General features: G+C 50.3%; 1 protein-coding gene across 1 annotated transcript; it reads left to right on the top strand.

The window, feature by feature from the left end:
• The first annotated feature begins 881 nt into the window (after positions 1–881).
• Odad4 (outer dynein arm docking complex subunit 4) lies at positions 882–26,529 on the top strand. The gene is made up of 12 exons (XM_052194858.1): positions 882–1,010; positions 5,622–5,753; positions 6,005–6,155; positions 6,760–6,821; positions 7,102–7,267; positions 8,883–9,107; positions 9,271–9,478; positions 16,495–16,581; positions 18,549–18,745; positions 22,041–22,141; positions 23,455–23,539; positions 25,987–26,529. Exons 1-12 carry the CDS (start codon positions 897–899, stop codon positions 26,379–26,381), a joined length of 1,923 nt encoding a protein of 640 aa, XP_052050818.1. The 5' UTR covers positions 882–896; the 3' UTR covers positions 26,382–26,529.
• Positions 26,530–27,180: the final 651 nt, after the last annotated feature.

The following is a 27,180-nucleotide window of genomic DNA, read 5'->3' as shown; positions in this document are numbered from 1 at the left end:
TGTGTGAACATGTGTGTGCTTGTGCACATGTGAGTGTGGATGCTTGGAGACACTTCAGGAATGTGCCTGTTTCTGTCTCTCCAGAGCTGGCTAATACAGCGTCATCACACTGGACTGCACCAGGTTTGAGGAAATTGAAACAGAGAGCCGCGTGCTTGGCAAACACTTTACCAACTGAGTTATCTCCACTGCCATTAGTCCCGAATCTCTGGAAACCGATGTCAGGCTAGACCTTAGTTCAGTCTTGCTATTAAAATGTTCAATAAATATGTGAAATTGAAAGCTAAACCCATCACACTTTCCATTGCATTCTCATGCAAATCCTCACGTCCCTGGGGACTCTATTATTTTCATGTTCATTTGGCAGGTAGAGCACGTCCTTTTCAGTTCCCTAATGTGCTCGGTCAAGGATCACGCAGCTAGGAAATGACAAGAGAGAAGGCTGCCCAAGCCCTCTGACTCCAAGTTCAAAATTCTCTCTCCTTCCTGATGGGACCTGGGGAGCTTAAGCCTTAATCCTACTTGGAATTTTGCCTTCAATTCTCATTTTCTTGGCTTGCTTTGTCTGAGAGGCTTTCCACGTGGCAACGGGGGGTGGGGGGTGGGGGTAGCAACCTATGAGCAACAGCGATCACTCTGGAGCGCCACCGCCCTGCAGCCGCCCGCCACGCGCTCGGCACTTGTCTGACCGGTGTGCGCAGCGTGGCCACACAGGCGCATGAGCACACTGGGCAGGCTCGCCCGGGATCCTAACACCGCCAGGGGAGGGGAGAAACCGGAAGTCAGACTATCTCTCTGGGTTGCTAAGAGACCGGGCTGCCACAAACCAAGCCAGTGATTCTCCAGCTTCTTTCCCTTTCTGGATCTGCTTCAAAATATCCAAAAGTCGGGTGACCATGTCAGACGGCGAAGCTGATACCTTGAGAAGCACCTTTCCCTCTTACATGGCAGAGGGCGAGAGGCTTTATCTATGCGGGGAGTTCTCTAAGGCCATTCAAAGCTTTACCAACGTGAGTCGCGCCTTGAACCTATCACTGCTTCGCCTTCCTCTTTTCCTTGTTCCTTTTCTCCTCTCCTTTCCCTCTCTTCCTCCTCCCCCTTTTTCCTTTTCCCTCCCTCCTCCTCTTCCCTCTTCTTTTTTCTCTTCTTTCCTCTCTCTCTCTCTTCCCCACCTCCACTCCTCTTTGAGTGAGATAGACACTTGTTCTGTAGACCAGGGTGGTTTCGAACTACCTCTACTTCCTGAGAGATGACTTCAGATGTGCGCCCTCATTCCCAACTTCCGTTTTGAAAGGAAGTTGCCCTCCTTATGGATTCCGGAGTCCAGCTCCCAATCTTTCAGTTGACCTCTGGAGTGCTGGAACTCCACTCGCTACCTGGACCCACCACCATTTTGTTGTTGATGAAAGGTGTGTGTGTGTGTGTGTGCACACGCGTGCGCGTATGTGTATGTATGCCACATGCATGCCTGGTACCTTTAGAAGACACAAGAAGGAATTGGATCCCTTGGAACTGGAGTTGGAGCACGAAGTGGGTGCTGGGATCCAGACCCGAGTCCTCTGCAAGAGTAGTAAGTGCTGTCAACCAATAAACCAACACTATAGCGCCACGCACCCCACCCCCACACACACTTCGCCACTTAAAGAAAAATATTTGTATGTGATGGATGTTTTGCCTGCATGTTTATGCGTGCACCGCATGCATACTTTCCCCCATAGAGTGCAGAAGTGGACATCAGATCCTCTAGAAGTGGAGGAGTTACTGAGGGATTTGAGCGGCCATGTAGGTGCTGGGACTTGAACCTGGGTCCTCTGGAAGAGCAGTCAGTCAATTTTTTTTTACCACCGTGCCCTGAGATCCATTTTGTGTCTAATACTCCTGGTTCCCGTGATACACCACTGTCACAGATAAGCCCGGACTCCTGCCTTTTTCTCTTGTTTCTCACTAACATCTGCCAGTTTGTGATAAAAAGTGACCAATCATTACCGTTCTTTAGTTTCTTTTTTCTTTAAGTTTATTTATTTATTATATGTAAGCACACTGTAGCTGCCTTCAGACACCCCAGAAGAGGGAGTCAGATCTCATTACAGATGGTTGTGAGCCACCGTGTGGTTGCTGGGATTTGAACTCAGGACCTTTGGAAGAGCAGTCGGTGTTCTTAACCACTGAGCCATCTCTCCAGGCTCCTCCCCACCCCCCCTTTCTTTAGTTTCGTGATTGCCTTTCTCTTGATAAACTCAGTCTCCCATCCTGTGCTGCAGATTGCGGGAGAGGCTAAATGTAGAAGTCTCTGGCACAGGCTTCCGGTAAGAAAGCGGTTGGCAAAGTTAGCATGTATTGTAGCAAACGTATTGAAAATGACACCATTGTACCCTAAGGGGATTGGGAGTTGTTTTAGGATACTAGACTCACAGCTCTAAGCACAGTGCACTTCTGGGGGGTGGGGAGTGGAGCAGGATACTCTTGTCTTTTCTTTGTATAGATGAGGAAGTGGATATAGAAGTTAGGTAACACGCCCAAGGTCAGTACACTGAACTAGATGGAGTAGTGAAGGAAGGATCGTCGGAGCCGAGCATTCAGATTCTATTTGCCTGAGGTGCCCAACCTTCATACTGCAAGGTGTTCTGATAACCATGTCCTTTGCAGGGCTGGAGACAGCGCTGCTGAGTTGGGTACAGAGTGTTGGCCTAGTGCGCACGGAGCTCTGGTTTGATCCTGCTTTTGAGTGTGTTGTCCCACACCTTCAGTCCCAGCAGCTGGCAGGTAGAGGCAGGAGGAACAGAGATGTAAGATCATCTATGGCTACTTAGCAAGTCCAGGGCCAGTGTGGGATACTGGAGAGTCTGCCTCCAGGACAAAAGAACCATTTCCGTCACTAGAAACTGGATTTTTCTTTTTGGGTACTGAGGCTCCAACCCCGCGTGCTTGCCAATTGCTCTTCTACTGAGTAACATGAAGAGCCCGTAGCCTACTTCTTCCTTCCTTCCTTCCCTTCCCCTTCCTTCCCTTTTTTTCTTCTTTCTTTCTTTTCTTTTTTCAAGACAGAATTTCTCTGTAATAGCCCTGGCCAGCCTGGAATTTGCTCTGTAAACCGCCCTATCCTGAACTCAGGGATCCGCTTCCCTCTGCCTCCTCAGTATGCACCAGAGAACTGAAGGTGTGCACCACCACACCCAGCTCCACTTATTTCCGAAGGCATGGTGGTACTTGTAATCCCATATTCATGGTGCTGAGACAGGAGGATTTTGAGTTTGGGGCCAGCCTGGGCTGCATAGCGAGCTCAAGACACACCTGAGCTAAACTGGCAAAACTGTTTCAAAAGAACCAAATTAAAGCAAACCCTTAAATGGAGTGTCAGCCCGCTAAACCAATCCCAAGACTTCCCTCAAGTAGACTTTCTCTGCCGTCCCCCCAGTCTTCCATCTCTTTCCCTAGTCACAGCCTCCTAAAGAAATGCTGGCCTGGTGGGCAGATGGAGTTAGGAGCCCTGTTGCTTCTGCATTCCCCTCTCCCCTGGAGTTGTCTGGTCCCAGAGCAGCTGAGACAGAAGGCAGAGATGACCCTAAGGGCAGGTTAGAAGTCCTCCCATTCTAGGAAAGATAGCAACTGCTTCCTCTTCCTAGAAAAGGAGGAAGGTCTTAAAGAGGGCGGCCCTTGTCTGACGCCTAGGGGACCAGGGTCTCCTGCCTGCCTCCCCCCCCCCACACACACACACACCTTTTCTAGTGCGGAGCCACCTTCCCTTGGGGGCATGTTCTCTTCTGTCTTGGTTACTCCAGGACAGGGACAGACATTTACCACAACTGTACCGATCTCAGTAGGAAGGTGACAGGGCACAGCTGGGTGTGACGACTCCTCTGCTTGTCACTGTAGCACTTAAGGAGGCTAAGTCAGATGATCAGGAGGACAGGGGCAGCCTCAGCTACATGATGAGGCTGAGGCCATCATGGATCATGTGAAGCCCTGTCTCAAGACATATACAGACAGGGCTGGCAGGGCTGGCAACGATGGCTCAGAGGATACGGCTACATTTGGCCAAGCTTGATGAGCTGAATTTGATGCCCATACCCACATAGTGGGAGGGAACAACGTCTTCTAGGTTGTTCTCTGAGCTGTACTGTTGCATGCATAGAATCACATGGGCCAACACGTACACATTTTTGTTTTTGTTTTTGTTTTTGTTTTTGAGACAGGGTTTCTCTGTGTAGCCCTGGCTGTCCTAGAACTCACTCTGTAGACCAGGCTGGCCTCAAACTCAGAAATCTGCCTGCCTTTACCTCCCAAGTTCTGGGATTAAAGGTGTATGCCACCACTGCCTGGCTGCAAAATTAATTTTTTTTTTAAAAAAAGAGAGGAGCCAGGCATTGGTGGCACACGCCTGTGATCCCAGCACTTGGGAGGCAGAGGCAGGCAGATTTCTGAGTTCGAGACCAGCCTGATCTACAGAGTGAGTTCCAGGGCAGCCAGGGCTATACAGAGAAACCCTGTCTCAAAACAAACAAACAAATCCAAAAAACCAAAAAAAAAAAAAAAGGAAGGAAGGAAGGAAGGAAGAAAGGAAGGAAAGAAAGAAAGAAAGAAAGAAAGAAAGAAAGAAAGAAAGAAAGAAAGAAAGAAAGAAAGAAAGAAAGAAAGATGGCATGGCAGGACATGGGGGCAAGAGAAGTGCCCATCTTATACTAGGACCTCCAGATGGCTTTTGTCTTCCTCAGGGATTAGGGTTAGGGTTAAGGTTAGGGTTAGGCTTCTTAGTTCCCCAAAATAGCGATAATTCTCAGTTTACTACATAAAGAAGTAGAGGAGGAGGAAGGAGGAGGCTCAAGCCAGGTGTGACAGCGTACATCTATAATCCATCTATAACTACTCCAAAGACTGAAGAAATCAGAGGAGGACTGGGTATGGGGGTACATGCCTGTACTCCCAGCATCCATGAGGTAGAAGCAGGAGCATGGCCCAGTTGGTCTATCTACATAGCAAGCTCCAGGCCAGTCAAGGCTACAGTTTGAAATTATCTCTCTAAACCAAACCGAACAACAACGAAATTCCAACAAACCAGAAAGACAGAGAGGGAAGAAGGGAAGGAGAGCAAGGGAAGATGTGGGCTGGGTCCAATCCAAAGGTAGAGAACTTGCTCCGACATTCATAAAGCCCTGCGTTCTAATCCTTGCACACAGAGGCCAGGGGATGAGTAACCCGAGTTTTAGACGGTCCTAAAATCTATTCGGTTTATATCAGCCTTTGACATTTACATTGCAAACGTATGCAGCCAACTGAAGTTTGTTGAACTTGGTAGACATAAACCATCTTGAAGTTGTACTGCTGGAAGGATTGGGCAGAAAGTCATGGATCCTCAGCCCAGCCAATTCCTCTGTCTTAACCGGTGAGTGGCTTCCTCAGGAGCCGAGATAGAGCCTTCTCTGCGATCAGTCACATACAGATGTTCATGTTCGCTGAGTCAGTGGGTGGGGCTGTTTGCATCTGATGAGACTCGGAGGCAGGAGTCTGTGTACTGACCTGGAGGGTCCCCTGGAAACTGCCGTAGGTGGCAGACCACCCTTCCGGGTCAGGCTCCCGCCCTGCTCTTCCTGGCGTCTGCCCATCAGAGCGCTTCCCTTTGGCAGGCTCTTCACCTTCAAAGCGGAGATAAGAATTGCCTGGTTGCCCGCTCCAAGTGCTACCTGAAGATGGGAGACTTAGAGAAATCCTTGAATGACGCTGAAGCCTCACTTCAGAATGACCCGACTTTCTGCAAGGTGACTGCCGGATGGGAGAGCTCAGTGTGGCTTTCGACATTTCCATCACAGCAGATTCTGGTTACTGGGGGTTGAAGAACCAGCTGGATCACTTGGTGTCTGGTGCCCTTTCCTCTTCAGTGCTCGCCTGGCCTGCCTCCCTGCCTCTCCTGTTCCAACCTTGACCTCCGACCTGAGACCCCACCCATCCCACCATACAAGTCCTTTAAGGTCTTGTCTCTCCATCTGGGTTTGACTGTCTTTCATTCCAGGGGATCTTACAGAAGGCTGAGACGCTGTACACCATGGGAGACTTTGAGTTTGCCCTCGTGTTCTATCATCGAGGCTACAAACTGAGACCTGATCGGGAATTCAAAGTAGGAATTCAGAAAGCCCAGGAAGCCATCAACAACTCCGTGGGAAGTGAGTGAGCACTGGGGTTCTGTCTTTATCCTGGTAGGCCTGGGAGGGTCAAAGTGCAGAGTGCAAGCGGTTACCACCGGGGAGTCTCACGCTTAGATTTGGCTGTTGCTGAGGTCACAGGTTAAATTCTGTCTGAGGAGTGATCCGCTAGGCACACTAGATGGGCTGCTTTGAAGTTGTCCTTTCTGAAGACATACATAGACTAGAGTTGGGTTCTGAGTCCAGCCTTTCTGAGGCTGGCTCCTCCCTCACCATACTAAGGGCTAATTTTATCTGTCAGCTCCACAGCAGAGTGAACAAGGAGGTGAGTGAGAACTCGTCTCTGTGGATAGCAAACTGTGGAAATAGCATGTAACAGAGTCTCCCTTAATCCCAGATCTCTCTGTATTTGGAAATCTGGCTGCTGTGGCCTTGGGCTAGTGGAGATCATCTAGTGTCTAGGACAGTGTTTTACCAACCACCCTGCACCATTCCTGTTTTAGGGTGGCTTGAGGCCAAGGCCTCTGCCATCTCCCTGCCAAAGGTAGCCATTTCCACATAAAAGTATGTGATCGGTCACGCCTGAGAGGCTTGGCCCTGCTCAGTCCCAGCCTCTGTCCTGCAGGTCCTTCTTCAATTAAGCTGGAGAACAAAGGAGACCTCTCCTTCTTAAGCAAGCAAGCAGAGGTAAGGTGCCTGGTTCTGAGACCACTTGTACCTTCAAAACCCTAGTAACATACCACTGGGGACATGTCACTTCTGCCCATCATGGGCCACCATGAGATTCCGCCGCAGCTCCTGAGGTATCTTGGGAATCCAGCCAGACCCGACCAAGCGTATTTCATGGTTCTCCGGCCGCAGAGGGTCTTGCAGGAACAGGACCTTGGAGTCTCAGGCTCTCAATCCACACTGCTTTCTCTGAGCTCCTCCTTACTGAGGCTCCCTTGGATGTCCCTCCATTTTCCAGAGTAAGAAAGCCCAACAGAAGCATCTACCTGTAAAGCACCTCTCTTACAACACCAAGCATGAAATCAAGCGGAAGGGCTCGCTCAAGAGCGAGAAGACAGTTCGGCAGCTGCTCGGGGAACTGTATGTGGACAAGGAGTATCTAGAGAAGCTTCTTCTGGATGAAGGTTTCAGACCTGTTGCTGGCAGGGCTGGGGCAGTGGGTGGGAGCTTAAGGGACAGCCTGTCTCGGAACGCAGCCAACCCAGACCTATAGAAGGGTCATAGAGCGTTCTCACCCGACTGAGGTCACAGGAGGCTAGGCAACATGCTTCTGCTTGTATCTGAACCCAAGAAGTCCACACTCGGGATCCCCACTTTTCAGTATGTAGGCTCCTTTGTCAAGCTTACGTCACTGTGACGGAACACCTGAGATAATCAGCTTGTAAGAAGGAAAGATGCCGGTCTGATACAGTGACCCATACCTTTCATCCCAAAAGAAGCAGGTGGGTCTCTGTGAGTTCAAGGCCAGTCTAGTCAATGTAGCAAGTTCCAAGACAGCCAGGGCTATATAGTGTGACCCTTTTTCAAAAAAAAATTTTTTTTTGGCTTAAAGTTTCAGAAATTTCATAGGTATTCAGGTTTCAGGGCCTGTCGGTGAGACAGAACATTGTACAGGGAGCACCCAGTAGGCCAGAAAGTATAGCAAAAGAGGAAGGAGCAGAGATTCCGATAGCCCGCATTGGAAGGCATGCCCCCAGAGAGCGTAACTTCCTGACAATAGATTCTTCTTCCTAAATGTTCTTCCACCATATTCCAGTAGTACACTGGCTAGGAACCAAGCCTTAACATATAAGGCCATTAAGGGAAGGACATTCAAGAGGCAAATCACAAACATCACTGTAGTCTGTACGGTGGGTAAAAGAACCTGACGGACAGGTGGTGGGATCTGAACACGTCAGGACTACATGTTCTGAGACATCGTCTGGTTCATCCCTCATTTCATAGACAAGGAAATAGAATTCACCGAATGTCCAAGGTGACAAGCAAGTCCGTGGTGGCGTCACCTACAGAATCCAGTCCATCACACCACGCTGACAGAACCCTCAAACTCAGGCCTCCCACTAACCTGGCATGGGAGTATTGCTCTGAACTGATAAGCCTGAACAGGGGACACCCTGGAAACAAGCACCCTCTCTCCAGAGCTGGTTTCCTGAGGTCAACTGCAGGCTTCTCTGCAGGGTTTTGGCACACAACTTTACTGTTGGCACATCTCCTTGGTAACGAGCCTAAAGGCTTCCTGGTCTCTAGAGGGCCTGGCATGGAGGGCAGGAGTGGCCTGAGCGTAATCCCAAGTGACCTTGCGTCATTTCAGTTGGCCCTAAGCTCTGGCCATGGCCACACAGTAGATAGGATGAAGGCACACCCCTACAGCTCCCAGCATGCACCAGCTTACCTGGCACCCGGTTGCTCCACTAGGACTGGTAACGAGGACCAAGGTTCATATTCAGACTCTTTTTTATTATTCCCTGAGGACACAGCTTAAAAGGAGGGACCCTTGAGAACAGGCTTCTCAGAAAATTGTCCAAGAGACCCTTCTTGTCCCTCTTATTTTGCCACAACAAGGCTTGTACCAAGAATGTCCCCCTGGCTTTCCATCGCCACCCACAAACTCCCATTTCCTCACTTCTGGGGCATCTTCAGGCAGAGGTCCTTACAGGGCCCTACAGCAGGGGCTCCAACTAGAGAACGGAGAATCGGTGACTCCCCTACGTGTGTGACCTCCTTGATGCCTCTCCACAGATCTCATCAAAGGCACCATCAAGAGTGGCCTGACCGTGGAGGACCTCATCATGACTGGTATCAACTACCTGGACACCCGCAGCAACTTCTGGAGGCAGCAGAAGCCCATCTATGCCCGGGAGCGAGACCGGAAGCTGATGCAAGAGAAGTGGCTGAGGGACCGGAAACGCAGCCCCTCGCAGACAGCCCACTACATCCTCAAGAGCCTAGAGGACATTGACATGTGTGGGTAGTATTCTCGGGGTTGGAGAATGGGGAGAGGCACCATGATAGCCGGAGCCTCGGAGCCCGAGCCTCGTCCTCTGCTGACCTTTGGATGGAAATTATCTGGGAGGAGTCAGTCCATCAACACGGAGTTGACCTCCGTGTCAACTCCTTCTCTCCCCAGTGTTGACCAGCGGCAGTGCCGATGGGAGCCTCCAAAAAGCTGAGAAAGTACTGAAGAAGGTTCTAGAATGGAACCAAGACGAGGTACCCAACAAGGATGAACTGGTCGGGAACTTGTACAGCTGCATAGGCAACGCCCAGATTGAGATGGGGCAGATGGTGGCTGCCTTGCAGAGTCACAGAAAGGACCTGGAGATCGCCAAGGAACAGTGAGTGCCCTGCGGTGGCCAAGGTCCCTAGGCCTCTGAGAGCCTTTGCCAGGGCTACTCGTAGGTCGTTCCTACTTTCTGTCCCGCAGGGCAGGCCTGAGGGAGAGTCCAGTGGAAGTAGGGGTTGAATACTCAGGACTGAGGGTAGAAAGCAAACCTAGGCTGGTAGCTTTTTTTTTTTTTTTTATCACACACCAGGATCATAATAGCTAAAATTTCCAGTGAGCTCCCAGTGGCCTGGCTCTTGGTGTTTGTTTATTTTTTAATTTTTGTTTCAGGCCCTAGGCATACCAGATATTTTTGGCATTAGGAACATAGCAATGTCCAGATATAGGTTTGGATTTCTAGGGGGGAAAAAGGTGGCATAGTCATAGTTATTAAATTGCAATTGTACTCCTGTTACAAAAGCAAAAAGTCAGCCGGGCGGTGGTGGCACACGCCTGTAATCCCAGCACTTGGGAGGCAGAGGCAGGCGGATTTCTGAGTTCGAGGCCAGCCTGGTCTACAGAGTGAGTTCTAGGGCAGCCGGGGCTACATAAAGAAACCCTGTCTTGAAAAACCAAACCAAACAAACAAACAAAAAAAGTTCAGGAGAGGATGTCTGGGCGGGGGTGTGGGTACAGCACGCTGGCCTTGTGGAAAGGCCTGAGGCTGGAGGAAGTTTAAGGTTGGAGTGACAGAGGGGCCAAGAGGAAGCTGGGCAAAGTGAGGCAAAGCTAAGTGAACCGTGGGGTGACCCCGAGGATGAGGTCTGGGGTCCTGTAGATGCAGCCAGGCTGTAGGATCTGAGACAGGTCACTTCACCACCGTCTCAGTGTTTCCACTCAGTACAGCCGTCCCACCCTGGGGTGGAGGGGAGGTTAGATAGAAAGGTACAGGCCAAGCACTTGAGACAGTAGGGGTGGGAATGCCGCTCAGTGGTAGGGCAATGGCCTAGCATGTTCAAGGCCCTGGACTCAGTCAGTTCCAGTTCACAAACAGACACACATACAGACATACCATACCATACACATTCACAGACACACACACACACAAAGACATGCCATACACACAGACACACACAGACACCACACACACAAAAACATACCATCCACAGATACACACAGCAATATACCATATACATGCACAGACACCACACACCTCACACACACATACAGAGAAATGCCATACACACAGACACACATATACTCCATACATACAGATATACTATACACACAGACACACAGAGAGATATACCATACACATGCACAGACACCACACCACACACACACAAACACACACACAGAGATATACCATACACAGGCACAGACACAAACACAAACCATACACACACTCACACACCACATACCATACAAAGGTATAGACACACATGTACAGACACCACACCACACACACAAACACACACACACACAGAGGCATACCATACACAGACACAAACACAAACCACACACACTCTCACACACCATATACCATACAAAGGAACAGACACACCACACAATACACATACACACAAACATACCATACACATACTCAGAAACCACACACACTTATAGACATATCATACACATGCACAGACATACACCACACAAATAGGCATACCATACATACCCACAGAGACAACACACACACACTCACACACCACATACCATACAAAAGTACACACAACACATACACACACACTCGAGAAAAACAGAGACCCAAGACTGTACCTAGTATCCATCAAACAGTGATGTTCAATCTCCCTGAAGTGAGCTGTTCTCAACTTGAAACTTCTTGACAGGGAAATCCATCACGTTCAGGGAGTCCTGAAACTTTTTAAAAATCTACTATATATTTGTTCGTGCGTTTATTCATTGTATGTGTGTGCACACATGGATGCCAGAGCTTTCCTGTGATCGGAGGAACAGTTGTGGGAATCACTTCTCCTGCCACGCAGGTCCCAGGATCAACTTAGGCCATGAGCTTTAGCAGCAAGCGCCTTCACCCACTGAACCATCTCCCCAGGCCTGAGCATCCTGATCCTAAGTCCTTTGGAGTCAGTCCTTCTTGGCTACAGTGACCACTCACCCTCAGTTCTGAACTCCTCAGGCTCCAGCCAATCAGTTTGCAGTGCATTGTTGGCTGCCCTTGAGCTAATGGCTTCTCTATGCTACTCTATACTGCCACCAAGTGGCGACCATGCTTTACCACATGAGCCCTCTGGGGGGATACTTCCTGTTCAGACTCTACACTTTGACTCGCTGCCTCAGTGTCCTCAGACCACTGCTGCTCTTCCTGTCTGTCTCTGTCTCTGTCTCGCTCTTGCTCTCTCGCTGCTCCCACAGATCTTCAAAGCCACACAGCCCTTTGACAGCTCCCCTTCCCCGCTGACTAACAGGGAAATACCTAGTATCCATCATAATACTGCTACCAACACTGCCAGAAATGGACTCTTCCCAAGACTCAAGGCTTCCCAAAATAAACATGCTTTCCAGGCCATGCCTGCAGTGCCACTCACAGCCTTGTGCACACTGTCTCCAGCCTCACCTCACTTAGCCACCAGGCCCCTCAATGCCACCCACCCTCTCCTGGACAATTTCTTGTATGTCTCCTAAGGGCTAAGGAGGGAGACCGAGTTATCAGCTGTTAGAATGGAGCAAGCCGGTGGGACAGACCTGGAGTTGGAGACAGACATGCCCTTGATTCCCAGCCCTGTCACTCAGAGCTGTGTGGATTTAAGTTGTTCGTCCCCTCAGTTTCCTCACCTGTACTGAAGGCCTAATGATACCACCTGACAGGGGTCACGAGGGTTAAATAAAGGTGTGCGCACTGTGAGTGTCTTCATCACAGCACCTGGGAGGCAAAGGTGGGTAGATCCCTGTGAGTTCTAGGCCAGTCAGGGCTACATAGTCAGACTCTGTCTCAAAAAGAAAAAAAAAATGTAAAGCTAGCCCCCTGGGATGCCACTGTCTCCAAGAGATCTTTCCCCTTCTCTCACAGGCCCCAACCCTGTTGTTTAACAGACTCCAAGGCCTTTCTTTCTCTTTGAACATCCTGTAAGCAATCCCACATGAAACCAGTCCCGGTCTGGTCTGTCCCTTACATCTGTCCCACACATATTGCCCCAGGAACCGCTGAACCTTAAACATCTACCCCCTGGAGGAAAACTGGGCGGCATCTAGGAATCTCCCTCCCGCGGTCCTGCTCATGTCCTGGTCACCCGCCCTGGGCTTCCTCGGCTTCTCCCATGAAAGAAGAACCCAGTGGAAACCCAGTGGCTGCAGGCTGCTCTCAGCCAGCACAGCTTCCTTTGGGCCTCAGCCAGCAAAGAGCTCTGTGCAGGTCGTTCCGGCCTGAGGCCATCGAAAGAATCCCAGCTCTGCGCTGCTTTTGTCTCCTCCGACAGAGCTTGCTCAGTCAAGCCACTCCCGCCCATCCATCAGACCCTGAAGGTCAGGGTCTCACGCTAGGAAAGCCTTTGACCCTGACTTGAGGGTAGGGATGGAGGAAAAGGACCCAGAAATCCCACCCTGTCCCTCCTCGTCCGACAGTATCCTATCAGTCCTCTAAGATACTGGACTTTGGGAAGAGAGTCACTCTCTTGTTACCAGTTCTTGCCACATAACAAGAGTGTTGTATCTGGGTACAGTATTCTAAACAACCTTCCTTCCTTTTTTATTTCTGTGTGTTTTGAGACATGATTCCACTACGTCTCTTCAGGCTGGCCTCTAGCTCCCCATCCTCTCTCTCCCGGGAGCTAGGATCACAAGCTCAGGCCACTTGGCCTGGCTAGTTCCCGCCCTTTCAGCATCTGCAAACAGGGCCCTACCTGGAAACTCCATCCTGAGTGAGTTCTACGCACCCCTCCCTCGTTCTCTCCAGCCATTTAGAGACTAGCCAATGACTTGTTCGAGAAGCTTCTAGGTACGCCAGCGCTTATTTATTTCTTGGGTGGATGTAGATTTGATTTATGTGTCTTCCTGTCGCTGAGTGTGTTGTTGTTTTAATTGAGGTAGGATTTCAAGTAGCCCGGGTTGGCTTGACTTCACTATGTAGCCGAGGCTGGTTGTAGACTCCGTAAGAGATATACACCACCGTGCCAGATGTGCACCAGCGCAATCAAAAACTCCTTAACTTCCTAGCTGTTGGAATTATAGACATGCATCTTCGTGCTAAGTTCGTGTGGTGGTTGGGGGATCAAACATGGGGTCTCGTGTATCTCCCCAGTCCTTGCATTATGAACATGGTAGAGCTGGAACCTTGGCCTCATGCACGCCAGGCGAGTACTCAACACTGAGCCACACATTCAGCCTTCGTTTATTTATTTATTTATTTATTTATTTATTTATTTATTTTTGTCTTTTGTTTTTAAACAAGATCTCACTATGTAGCCCTGCCTTGCCTGGAACTCATTGTCTAGACCAATCTGGCTCCGCACTCCCAGAAATCCATCTGCATCTGCCTCTGGAGTTCTGGGATTAAAGGCAGAAGGGTGTATACCACCACTCTCAGCAGCTCTCTTATTAATATTATGAATAAATTAAGAAGCCACAGGATTTACCTGTCACACCACAGCAGATTACTCACTCTCTCTTTTAAATTTTTGGTGGTGTTGGGGATCCCAACCCAGGGCCTTGTGTAAGCTAGGCAGGCTCTACCGCTGGGCCATCCGCCCTAGCCCCGGGGGGGGCCCACTCTACAAGGGAAAACCTATCTTAGGCAGACTGTGAGGGCAGCTGAGGAAAACTGTGGCTGAGGAGCCACAGAGACACAGACAGGAATACTGCCAGAGAGGGGACACGGGGCCGGAGGCTTGGACTGGACGAGAGGAGGGTAAGGGCCATTCTTGGCAGAGAGACATGGGCATATGGAGGATTTGGAGATTTTACGCTAGGCTAGGGACCAGGGCTATGGGCAGCTGATGCCTGGAAGGGAGTTTGGCTTTACAGAAGGTTCTGCCACGCTGGGTTTGATTCAAAACTGTGCAGAAGTCTCTTACCCCACCTCCCACCCATTTCCCTGGGACCTTCCTGGAGTATGTTCTGGATTGTGGCATGCTCATACAGACATGTACATGTGTGCTTAGACACATACAGAGGATTTTCAAAGCAAGAGCTCCTTTCAGTGTTTTTAAATGAATGAAAGAGACTTGACAGTCTCCTATGCCAGGAGCTCTTACAGAAGGGCTGAGACGCGGCACACCACGGGAGACTTTGAGCTTGCCCTGGTGTTCTATCATTGAGGCTACAAACTGAGACCTCGGTGGGAGGTGAGTGAGCAGGGGCTGTGCCTTTATCCAGGGAGGCTTGGGAGGATCAAGGGTGCAGAGGGCAAGCAGCTGCCACTGGGGAGTCTCACACTTAGATTTGGCTGTTGCTGAGGTCACAGGTTAAATTCTGTCTGAGGAATGACCTTCTAGCCATGCTAGGTGGGCTGCTTTGAAGTACGGTGATCTAAAGTCATAGGCTAGAATGAGGTCTAATTTTCATTGCAGACAGACAACCGAAGGGTCATATTCTTTTGTTTTGTTTGGCTTGGTTTTGTTTTTGAGACAGGGTCTCATGTAGCTCAGGATAACCTCAAACTCATAATGTAGCCAAAGCTAGCCTTGACCTCCTGATCCTTCTACTTCAGCCTCATGAGTGCTAGAGTTACATATATGAGCTGCTATGATGAGCTGTTTTTGTTTTTAAAATGACAGTCTTATTATATAGCCCAGGCTGGCCTCAAACTCTTAGCTCAAGTGATTCTTCTGTTGCAGCCCACTGGGTAGGTCGGGACTTCTGCCACGTGCCACCATGCCAGGCTCTGGCTTCACAGAAAGGTGCTGAAAAGAAGATGTGGAGAAGCCAGTCCAAGATGGGAAAGAGTGAGGTGCTATTGGAGCAGATCTGTAACTGAGGACTGTTAAAAATCAAAATGGAGTCACTAATGCTAAATTTCCCATTACTAAGCTAAAACTACACTTGCTGTTCAGTTGATCCAAGAAAAGAGTCTTACAGAGATGACCGCCATGTTCTATAAATGGGCCAGTTTCAATTGGCAAGATAATAAGAGTCTCTTTATGCCTTAATCCTTATAGGGGAAAGGTAACAGGAAGTAACCTGATGCTAGCCAGTCTCATTTTTCTATTATTCTGTCTCTCTATCTTGGCCTTAAATGGTAAGTAACTTGGAAAAGACCACCCTCCTCCACCCTCTTCCTCCACCCCCTCCACCCCCTCCATCCTCCTCCACCTTCCTCCATCCTCTTCATCTTCCTCCACCCTCCTCCATCCTCCTCATCTTTCTCCATCCTCCTCAGTCCTGAGGACTCTATCCTCCTCCATCCTCCTCCATCCTCCTCCATCCTCCTCCATCCTCCTGCCTATTCCTTTGAGATGGTATCTTTTCCTAAACCAGGGTCTCCACCTCCTCCTTCTCCTCTTCTTCCTCCTCCTCCTCCTCCTCCTTCTTCTCTCTCTCTCTCTCTCTCTCTCTCTCTCTCTCTCTCTCTCTCTCTGTGTGTGTGTGTGTGTAAGCATGCACATCTATTTCATGGCCCCTATGTCCTTCCTGCGCCATCTTGAAAGCATAGGCCCGCATAGATGTATTTTCCCCTGTGTTGCTGGGGAAAGCTCAGGGTCTTGCGGATGCTAAGCAAGCACTGCATGACTTTTCCACTTCATACATCATAAACTCTTTTTTCACACCAACCAATTCACACCAACCAATTACCACTGTTAAGTCGTCCCTGATGGGTTGTTTCTAAAATAAGAATCATTTTAATTGATGTTCTTGTTACATTATCTTGAGGTAAAGCCTAGAAGGAAAATTGCTGGAATAAAGGGACATCTTTGTAAGCTGTGAACCCTGGAAGGACCCTGATGATGCCCGACTCAGGCTAAGGGCACAGATGGGTCCGCGTGATGCAGCCTTGCCAGCCTGGACAGCTTCCCCTTGGAACACTAAATTCCTGGAGCCTGGGCCCTAGTGTTCGCCTTTTTCACCATAGTGTCTGATTTCAACTTAATGTCTGTTTTTGCTGCCTCTCCACAGTGACCTTCCAGATGCAAAATCGAGAGCCCTTGACAATATTGGCAGAGTTTTTGCCAGAGTTGGGAAATTCCAGCAAGCCATTGACACGTAAGTAACACAGACTGCCCCTTTCCCACCCTGGGACTGCGACTTCCTTCCCTCACATTGGGATTCCTGTCTGGGGACAGAGAGCCAGACAAAGAGGCATTAGTAAATGAACTGAGCTTAGAACTGGGTGTGGCCGATCATGCAAGTAATCCTAGTTATTTAGGGGGTTGAGGAAAGAGCATTGCCAGTTCTGGGCCAGATAGAGCTACAGAACAAAAGCTTATTGGAGAAAAGGAGGAGGAGGAAAAGGAAGAAGAGGAAGAGGAGGAAGACAAGGAAGGAAGGAAGGAAGGAAGGAAGGAAGGAAGGAAGGAAGGAAGGAAGAAAGGGGGAAAGGAAAGGAGGGCCAGATGACCTACACACACACACACATACACACACATACATACATACACACATACATACATACATACACACACATACACATACACACATACACATACATACACACATACACACACATACACACACATGCACACACATATACACACACATATACACACACAATATACACATACATACATACACACACACACATACACACACACATACACACGTGCACACACACACACACACCAAAAATAAAAACAATTAAAATTAGACAAAAAATTACTTGACCTTACCCATGGAAATTCAAATTCTAAAGTGAAGGTCAGGACTCAAGAATTCAAGAATTAATTTCTCTCTTTTTTTCTTTTCTTTTTTCGGTTTTTCTAGACAGGGTTTCTCTATGTAGCATGGCTGTCCTGGAACTCACTCTGTAAACAGACTGGCCTTGAATTCTCAGAAATCTGCCTGCCTCTGCCTCCTGACCGCTGGGATCAAAGGCATGCGCCACCACTGCCCAACTAAGAACTCACTTTCAATTTATTATTATTTATTATTTACTATTTATTATTACTGTGTGTGTCATATGTGTGATGTGAGAGTGGGGAGCAGGCATTTGGGTCTGACTGTTACATGTGATGGCCAGAGGAAGACTTTGTGGAGTCAGATCCCCACTTCCGCTGGCTCTGGGACCAGGCTCAGGCCACCACGCTTGCCCGGCAAGCTCCTTCCTTCCCCACGGAGCTGTCTGTCTCACTAGCCCGGAGCTCTTCTCTAGGGGACTCTTAGTTTTAGAGCTGATAGGCCAACGGACCTTTGTGACTTCCTTAGGGGTTCCTCCCATGTGTGTGTGTGTGTGTGTGTGTGTGTGTGTGTGTGTGTGACTCTGTGTGGCTGTGTCGGGTTTACAGGAACTGCATCTCGACTTCCCGGATGGTCTGTTTGAGGTCTAACCCTGAGGTTGGTTGTCTGTTCAGTGGGGTGGGTGGGCACAGCCCTAGGGAGCCTCAGAGACAACCCAGACCCAGAGAGCCAGCTTCCTTGGATGCAGCTGCCCTTTCTGGAGAGACACCGTCCTTCAGGCCTCTGACACTTGTTCACCATGAATCCTTCTGGGTCACGTGACTTGGTGTCGGATGCCCTTGGTGTCTGTGTACAGGAATATGGTTCCTACCGGTTGTCCAGCCTGCACTTGAACTCACTCTCTTGCCTCAGCCTTCCCGGTGCTTGGAATCACAGTTCTGCGCCACTGAGCCTAACCCAGTAATGCTGGAAAGTTATTTTTGAGTTATTTCAGTTGCTTTTGTTGCATTCTTACTGTTGGGTCTTTGCAGTGCTGGAATTAGTTTTGGGTCTCATGCATACTAAAGCAATTACTCTGCCACTAAGCAATCCATCCAGCCCCCCTCCCCCCAGGTGCCCTTTGCAAACATTATTTTCAGAGGTTATGTCAAATTTGACTCCATAGATGTCACCAAAAATAGCTCTGGCATTTTGGCAATATGCTGGTACTTACCGATTCTGCTCTGGACCAAATTGGAAGAATGGGTTTTCTTCTGCTCCCACGGGAAGCCTGGGCCTCCCACCGCTGAGCCCAGAGCTGGGAAGGAGCTGACCAGGTTGGTTCTTCTTTTCCCCAGGTGGGAGGAGAAGATCCCTCTGGCCAAAACCACCCTGGAGAAGACCTGGCTCTTCCATGAGATTGGCCGCTGTTACTTGGAGCTGGACCAGGCGTGGCAGGCCCAGAGTTACGGTGAAAAGTCTCAGCAGTACGCCGAGGAGGAAGGGGACCTCGAGTGGCAGCTGAACGCCAGTGTTCTGGTGGCCCAAGCCCAAGGTAGGGGCTCAGAGATATCCGTCCGTCTGTCCTGCCGTTCTCCCAGGCCAGGCCTGCCCCAGGCAACAGTCCCGAGGGCTGGACTAGCCTCTCTGCTCTTCCAATCTTACTATGATTTTGAGAATTTGAGACAAGCAACTCATTTTTGTTTGTTTGTTTGGTTGGTTGGTTGGTTCTCTGTTTGCTTACTTTGTTTTGATGAATTAATGAATTAATTTAGTTGGTAGGTCAGTTTTGTTTTTTTGAGACAGAGTTTCTCTCTGGAGCCTAGTTGTTCTGAAACTCACTCTGTAGGCCAAGCTGGCCTTGAACTCACTGATCCTCCTGCCTCTGCCTCCCTGCCTCCCAGATTTGTTTTAATCTTTTTTAAAGATTTATTTATTTATTTTATGTATGAGTACAATTATAGCTGTCTTCAGACACACCAGAAGAGGGCGTCAGATCCCATTACAGATGGTTGTGAGCCACCATGTGGTTGCTGGGAATTGAACCCAGATTCTCTGGAAGAGCAGTCAGTGCTCTTAACTGCTGAGCCATTTCTGCAGCCCCCCCCACACACACCTTTTTAATTTTTAAATAATATTTTTATTATTTTCTTTGAAGATTTCACAAAATGCCAGGTGGTGGTGGTGCACGCCTTTAATCCCAGCACTTGGGAAGCAGAGGCAGGCAGATTTCTGAGTTCGAGGCCAACCTGGTCTACAGAGTGAATTCCAGGACAGCTACAGAGAGAAACCCCATCTCGAAAAACAAAAAACAGAAAACAAAAAACAAACAAAAAAGAAAATGTGTATTTTCTGGAATTTAACTTGTGCCACATACTGACCTTCACCCTTGCCGGGCGGTGGTGGCGCACACCTGTAATCCCAGCACTCTGGGGGGCAGAGGCAGGCAGATGTCTGAGTTCAAGGCCAGCCTTGTCTACAGAGTGAGTTCTAGGACAGCCAGGGCTACACAGAGAAATCCTGTCTCAAAAAAAAAAAACAAAAAACAAAAAAAAAAAACCAAAAAGATTTCACAGAACGTATTTTACCTCCCCTCCTCCAGTTCCTCACGGGTTCACCACCACTTCCCTTCCCCCCAAACCTTGTGTTATCTTTTGCTTTTAACCCATGAAGTCCGATTTGTGGTTCCCAACTACTCCTGGGTGTGGGGCCTGCCTTCAAGTGTGAGCAACCTACCTGTCTCACTGATTTTTTTTTTCCGAGACAGGGTTTCTCTTTATAGCCCTGGCTGTCCTGGAACTCACTCTGTAGACCAGGTTGGCCTTGAACTCAGAAACCTGCCTGCCTCAGCCTCCCAAGTGCTGGAATTAAAGGCATGCGCCACCACCACCTGGCTGTGTTCTCGGTGGTGGTGTCTCGGGGGAAAAAATTGTCCCATCTCTCCCCTCGCATGTTGGGATTTTGTGTGGCTCAGACTTGTCCAAGTCTTACGCAAGCTGCCCTAACTGTTGTGTGTTTGTGTCACAGCTACCCTGTTGTGTTTAGAAAACACCATTTTCTTGCACTTGTCCATCTGCCTCTTAGCAATCCTCCTGCTCCCTCCCCTGTGACGATCCCTGAGACTTGGGATGATGTAGTCACCCCACTCAGTCCGGGCACTCTGCCGCCTCTTCTCCTCTGCATGTTGTCTAGTTCGTGGTCTCCGCGTTCACTGCCCTCTGCTGTGAGAGGGAGGCTCTCGGCTTGGAGCCCAGGGGCGTGCTCAGTCGTTAGGAGTCCGGTGGATGCTAGATTGATTCAGCAGAGTAACAGTCGCGTGCTCTCTCCTAGGGACTTATCACCTATCTGGCCACAGGTTCTGGGCCCCAGAAACAGTGTGAGCTATGGATTCCATCTTGTAGACTGGGGCCTTAAACACCCACCCCCTCCCCGCACCCTCCAAAAAAAATGGCTGGTTATTTCCATATCTCTTCTGCCACTGTCGCAGCCGTGGGGTATATCTTTCTAGGCCAGTCATTGTGTTTGCTTCTGGGATTCAGAACCGGGTAAAAATGGTGCTCACTCGTTTCCTCCGGCGGTGTGCGTCTCCACCGAGCCGTCACTCCAGGGGCCACGTGGGGCCTTTTTAAAAGGGCACAGTTCACTCTGTCACTCAGCGAATTGGGCCAAGCTCAGCTCCAGCACTAGCTCTGCTGAGCCACTTGTTCTCCATCCCATCAGAGGAGGGGAACGGAGGTTCAGGTAGCTGTCCATGGTATACACCCATCTCTCCATGTTTCCCTGCTCTCCAGTGGGGTGATGATGATGATGATGATAATGATGATGATGATAAAGATGATGCTGATCAGCATATGTTGTGCGCATGTGTGTGCATGTGCCTATGCACACATGTGCAGAGACCTGAGGAAGACACACGGTGACTTCCTCTCAGGATCTTTCAGCCAGGTTGGCTGGTGAATGAACTGGGATCCCAGCGTTCCAGCTACAGGCTTTAACTCCCCTGGCTTTAACATCGGTACTGAGGATTTGAACTCAGGTCCTCATGCTTACATAGCAAATGCTTTTGCCCACTGAACCATCTCTCTATCTTTCACTATTTTGTTTTTTTTTTTTTTTTGGTTGCTGGGTCCCCCACCCCACTCCCAGAGACAGGGTTTCTGTCCTGAAACTCACTGTGTAGACCAGGCTGGTCTCACACTCAGAGAGATCCACCTGCCTCACTAGGATTAAAGGCACGTGTCACCACCACTTGGCTCTTCCCCATTTTGTTTTGTTTGTATTAAAAAAAAAAAGAAAGAAAGAAAAGGAGACAGGGTCTTATGAGTCTCAGGCTGGTCTTGAACTTGACACATAGCCAACCTTACACTTACATGGTTTCCACCTCCCAAGTTCTGGGGTTACAGGTGCGTAACCCCACTCCCAGTTTCTGCAGTGCTTGGAGTCAAATCCAGGACTTACTGCATCATAGCCTCTACCAAGTGAGCCATTCCCCCGGCTCTGCAGAGTATTTCCAGACAGCTACCTAAAAGTGTGGATGGCCTCTCCCAGAGCCATTTCCAGATGGGGTTACAGTCGCCACCTTGGAGGCACACATCTCGTGAACCGTTCCTATCCTAAGGTTTCTCCCCTCGCTGAGGGCCTGGGAGATGCAGTGCTGGTCCTTGTGTCCCCGTCCTCAGTGCTGCACAGACGGGGAATACCTCCAAAGTCTGGACCGGGCTCCTCAGTGGTCATCTGGCGCCGATCCCTGCAGACGCAGACTTCCGATGGGACCCGGCAGACCGCGGTTCTGTCCAGTGGCACAGTGCGTCTCAGTTTGTTCTCTGCCTTCTCCCCCCCTCCCCCCCCAGTGAAGCTGAGAGACTTCGAGTCGGCTGTGAATAACTTTGAGAAGGCCCTGGAGCGTGCCAAGCTGGTCCACAACAACGAGGCGCAGCAGGCTATCATCAGCGTGAGCGTCTGTCTGCTGCTGGGCTGGGGAGGGGCAGCGTGGGTGGGTGGCTAGGCCCTCAGCCCCTCCCTCTAGCCTTTCCCCAACTGCTCACTGCCCACCTGTCACAGGACACACGCTGCCACCGGCAGGGCACTGGCTTTGACCTTTGCCACTGCTGGCAAAGTGCGGCAGCCAGTCTGAGTAGTGGTCTTACTTGAAACAAACAAACAAACAAAAGAAACAAAACTTTTAAACAGTCACCTCTTCAATGTCCTATGCACTCTGACACTTGCTACTGTCTTATTTATGTATTATTTATATAGATATCCAATGGGCCTCTTTCCATTGTCCCGGCTGACCTCAGCCTCCTAGACTCAAACGGTCTTCCTGCCTCAGGCTCCGAAGTAGCTGAGACTACTAGATCCTGGGTGTAGGCTCTTACACTCCTCACTGCTTTCTGGTTTTTCCTTTGTTTAATGCTGATTGACATTTGTTCTTCCTTCCTTTTCTGTTTTGTGTGTGTGAGTGTGTGTGTCTGTGTGTGTCTCTCTGTGTGTCTGTGTGTGTGTCTGTGTGTGTGTGTCTCTGTGTGTGTGTGTGTCTGTGTGTGTCTGTGTGTGTGTCTGTGTGTGTGTGTCTGTGTGTGTGTGTCTGTGTGTGTAAGGTCCATGCATGGCTGGCTGTCATCCTGGCCCCATATGAAGCTTGGCATCTGCAGGAAAGCTAAGGCAAAAGCATAAGCCCTTGTTTGTGACCCACAAGGGACCAAGGGGATTGAGAGTGAGAGCCCTGGTCTCCTGAGAGGCAGGGCTGAGGTTACCCTGAAGGCTGGGCAGTGACTTCATTAGTTGGTCCCCAGTGGCTCCTCGAGGGACCAGCTCTGAGACCTGCCCCACCCCCACTTGCACTGCCATTTCCAGACATGAAACCTGACAGGGCAGGCCCTAGAACCATGTTGCCCACCCACCAGGCATCCAGTTACACATATCCTAAAGCTGCCATTACTGAGCTCAGTGACAGCCTCTGAGACGACTGTGACAAAGATGGAGCCTCTTCAAGACCCCACAGAAAGCAGGATGTGTGTGTGGGGTGCCTGTAATCCCATCAGAGGCAGAAGCTTGCGAGCTGCAGGATGACCATGCTTTTGAGACCACCTTGTACTACATACCTAACGAGACCCCGTTTCAAAACAAAGCAACCAGATGGGGTGTTGGTGGTGCATGCTTGCAATCCCAACACCTAGAAAATGGAGGCAGGAGCCCGAGGCCAGCCAGGAATAGAGCGCAATACCCTGTCTCCAAAGGGCTCACCAGCCCCTCTGCCTTCCACAGGCCTTGGACGACGCCAATAAGGGTATCATCGAAGAACTTAAGAAAACAAACTACAGGGAGATCCTCAGGGAAAAGGCAGAGAAACGTGAGTCACCAGCCCTTCCGTCCCTCCCCGACCCTCCTCTGCCGGCTGTCCTGCCTCACTCACCAGTCCCTCCCAAGGCCAGGTTGGCATTGCCCTCTGAGTGTGCTCACATAGTTGCCAACAGCAGCTGAATCTCTTCCCGGATCAGGACGGGGAAGGCACTCGGCTCACCTCGGCCCGGCTTTCCCCCCAGCCCAGCTGCCCTGTGACTCCTTTCTGTTCTGTCTTCAGGTTATTCGTGGGGCATTTACCATTTCTATCACTCTCAGTGTGCCAGGTAGGTGTTAGATTCTCAGACAGACTGGGGCTCCCCTGTGCAGGGCCCATAGCCCACAAAACCATTTCCCCCGCAGAACGCAGCAGGAAAGGGCTGTCATCCTGCCAGAGCCACCACTGAGCGACACCAGTGGCCCCCAGGTCACATGCGATGGAGGGGGGAGGCACCTAGCCACTCCCCCAGCTCGGCCGCCTGCTGTTGGTGGGCTGGAACCCTTTGCACTGCTTAGCAGTGGTGCTCTAGACCCTCAAGGAGAAAAGGGGTCTTTGACCCCCGCAGGCTTTGCTCGCCCACCTGGAAGGTCTGAGGGAAAGGGAGTCAAATTATGGGCAAGCGCAGAAGAGCTGGTTGGAGAAGAGTTTAGAAGCTGGTCTCCATTTGATGCCCTGCAGCCGGGCATTCTGGGAGTGTGGTAGGCACTACCGCCCTCTTACTGGAAATACTGTTGAAGTACTTAGCGTTACTAAGGAGGGCGTGAAGGTAGAGAGAGGGCTTAGAAATCCACAGCGGTTTCCAGTCTGGCCATCTAGCTTTAGACCCTGGCCTCAGCCATGATTCCACTGTGATTTCAGTGGCCTTGCCTCGATCTGTAGGATTCTGACCTCCCAGCCATGATGTGTGTGTGTGTGGGGGGGGGGGGTCCAGAAGGACAGAGCCCAGTGTAACCCCAAGATTCAAGGGCAAGTCCTTTCTAGTCCCCACAGCTCCCGCAGCAGAGCAGCCAGATGACAGCTTGCTCTTACTGCACACATCTGTGTGTTGATACACACGTGTACCGTGAATGTGGAAAAGAGAGGCTGACCTCCGATTCGAGCCTTGTCTGGCTAGTCACATTTGCTCCAGGGATCACCTGCTTCAACCTCCTGAGAGCCGGGATTACAGGCCACCACCACTGCCCAGGGTTTTGTTTTTTTTTTCCGTTCCGGTTTGTTGTTGTTTTTTTTTGTTTGTTTGTTTGTTTGTTTTGAGGCAGTGTCTCAAGCATCCCCGGCTGGCCTCAGAGTTACTCTGTAGCTGGGAATGGTCATCAGCTCCTGATCCTCCTTCAGCCTCCACCCACCAAGTCCTGGCTTTGCAGCTGTGTGCCTCCTGTTCTTGGGACCCAGGGTCATCCATCGCGCCATCTCTCCAGTGCCTGCCTCGTGGTAGCTGATTCCCTCAAAGAGCAGTCAGGCTTCTGTTTGGCGATTGCACGGAGCAGTTAAAAAGCCACTGGAGTGATGAATAGGGGCTGTGGAGTAGGGGGTGGGCAGCGAAGTAGATTCCTCTCTGTCTGGGCCGGCCACAGGCAGAGGAAAGATCTCAGGCCTTCTCGTGGGGACACTTCCTTCTCTGAACAGAAGAGGGCACTGTTTGTTTACCTTTTTCATCTCTGGATGGCTGAGACCCTGTTAAACCACTAATGTGGACTTCCATGTGAGCAGCTTCCAGGAAGAAGGTCGTGAAGGATACCCAGGATGTGATTGCTGGTGACTTTTCTATATCAGAGAAGGAGCGAGAATCATAAGACGGCAGACGGCAGCTCCCCAGCAGAGCCTCTTGCTCACAGCCTGCTCTCATGTTTACAAAAAGAACTCAACACTGACTGCTCCCCAGAGACAACTCCAACGGTGGCAGGATGGGGCCAGTGGGAGGGGAAAGAAAGAAGACCCCATGTCACTTGTCAACACCTATGCCATTTTTGTCAAGGGAGGAAGGATGTCTTTTGCATCACAGCGGTCAAGGCGAGGTTGTGGGAGGTTCTGCTGCAGTGTGATGTGCCAGAGCAGGAACCTGTGGCCGTGGCTGCTCATGTGGTGGTGTGGACCAAAGAGTAAGCCACCCATGCCATTCCTTGCAGGGGAAGGAGCGTATGTTTCTGGGTCAGGAGGTCCAGGGTTCCAATTCTGGCTTCGATCATTCTTGGAGGGAGATGGTGGTGAGATCTCCTTGTGTGCCCATCTCGGGTCCCCTTTACAATTACAATTGCATGGTAATCCAGCCGTATGACCCACGCAGCATCTCACCCAATGCCAAGCAGAGCTTCTTCAGGACCCGAGCGGTGACTGGTTCCCCTCCCTTGGAAAGAGTGTGACATGTGACACCACGTGACCAAGGCCACCCTCAGGTCTTTGCTCTGAGAAGCACAGGCTGAGTGTTCCATCCTGCACCACCCTGTTCTGTTTTTCAGAGGACATCACTTCACAGATGGACCTGCAGGGAGCATCGGAGAAGGAGCCTCGGCGAGGAGGCCGAGACGATGAGAAGGTGGTGAGACAGTGGGAGAAGGATCTAGAGAGTGAGAGAGACGCCACGGACGAGGACGAGGGCTCAAAGCAGAGGCTGAGGATGGAGGAGCAGGACAGGAAAGGCTCGGGAGGACTGGGCAGAAAACTGTTGGGAGACAGTCAGCCGTCCGTGCAAGGGATGAGGAGAGAGTCCAGGGAAATCTACAGAAGGATCTCGGACGACTCCACCCACCCACCCTCAGAGGACCAGAAGAAATCAGCAGAAGCAGCCAAGGGGGAGGTTCAAAAGTTGGAGAAAACAAAAGAAGAAGAGGAACCAAAAGCCCGAGCAACTTAACACTCAGCCGGCTTAGTAGGCAGGAGGCTCAGGCGGACAGTGGGTCCAGGTGAGAAGCTCTGGGTAGGAAACGCTGGGAGACTGACTCCTACAGACCACCTCCATGCGCCCTTGGTTCCCCATTAAATGTGCGTCTTTAATTTTTACAGATCTTGAGTGAGTCACTGCACCGCCTCCCACACCTCCTTCTCAGTAGAGGCCAATGGAAGAGCTGAGCGGGGTGGGGGGATGGGTGGGGGATGGGTAGAGAAGCTGGTGAGCTCCAGAGAGCGCAGAACACTGAAAGAACAGGGAAGGAAAACCCTGAGAACAGAGGTGTTTCTGCTCGCTTCTCGGCCTTTGACTCAGTTTCCCCAGGATGTACAGGCTGGGGAGTGGGGTGGAGGTATACAGAAACCACAGCTCAGCTGACATCAGCTGTCAGACTAGTACGGGGCGTCTTATAAAGCCTGTAAGACTTCAGAGTAGATTGGAGTAAGAGCTGAGTCTAGGCCTACGGGCAGACTGTCTGGGATGTCCCAGGATGGGCCACCTTAGGCTGCCCTGGGAATATCAGTTTCTAGAACACCACAGAAATCCCTCTGAGAAGACCGTGACTTCCCAAAGTTGATGTGTAACATCTGGCCTCAAAAGGATCAGGCCTGGGCTGGAGAGATGGCTCAGTGGTTAATAGCTGTCCTGTGGTCAATTCCCAGCAACCATATGGTGGCTCACAGCCATTTGGAATGGGATCTGATGCCTTCTTCTGGTGTGTCTGAAGACAGTGACAGTGTGCTCATATACATAAAATAAATAAATC

Source organism: Apodemus sylvaticus, chromosome 10 (assembly GCF_947179515.1).
Source record: "Apodemus sylvaticus chromosome 10, mApoSyl1.1, whole genome shotgun sequence".
Classification (NCBI taxonomy): Eukaryota; Metazoa; Chordata; class Mammalia; order Rodentia; family Muridae; genus Apodemus; species Apodemus sylvaticus.
The sequence above is the reverse complement of the archived record's forward strand: the minus strand, read 5'-3'. Positions and strand labels throughout refer to the sequence as shown.

Excerpts from the sequence above, each read along its gene's own strand:
- Odad4 (XM_052194858.1), top strand. The coding sequence starts at position 897 with ATGTCAGACGGCGAAGCTGATACCTTGAGAAGCACCTTTCCCTCTTAC. Across the intron at positions 9,479-16,494 it reads CTGGAGATCGCCAAGGAACA|TGACCTTCCAGATGCAAAAT; the intron begins GTGAGTGCCCTG and ends GCCTCTCCACAG. Across the intron at positions 18,746-22,040 it reads TCTGGTGGCCCAAGCCCAAG|TGAAGCTGAGAGACTTCGAG; the intron begins GTAGGGGCTCAG and ends CTCCCCCCCCAG.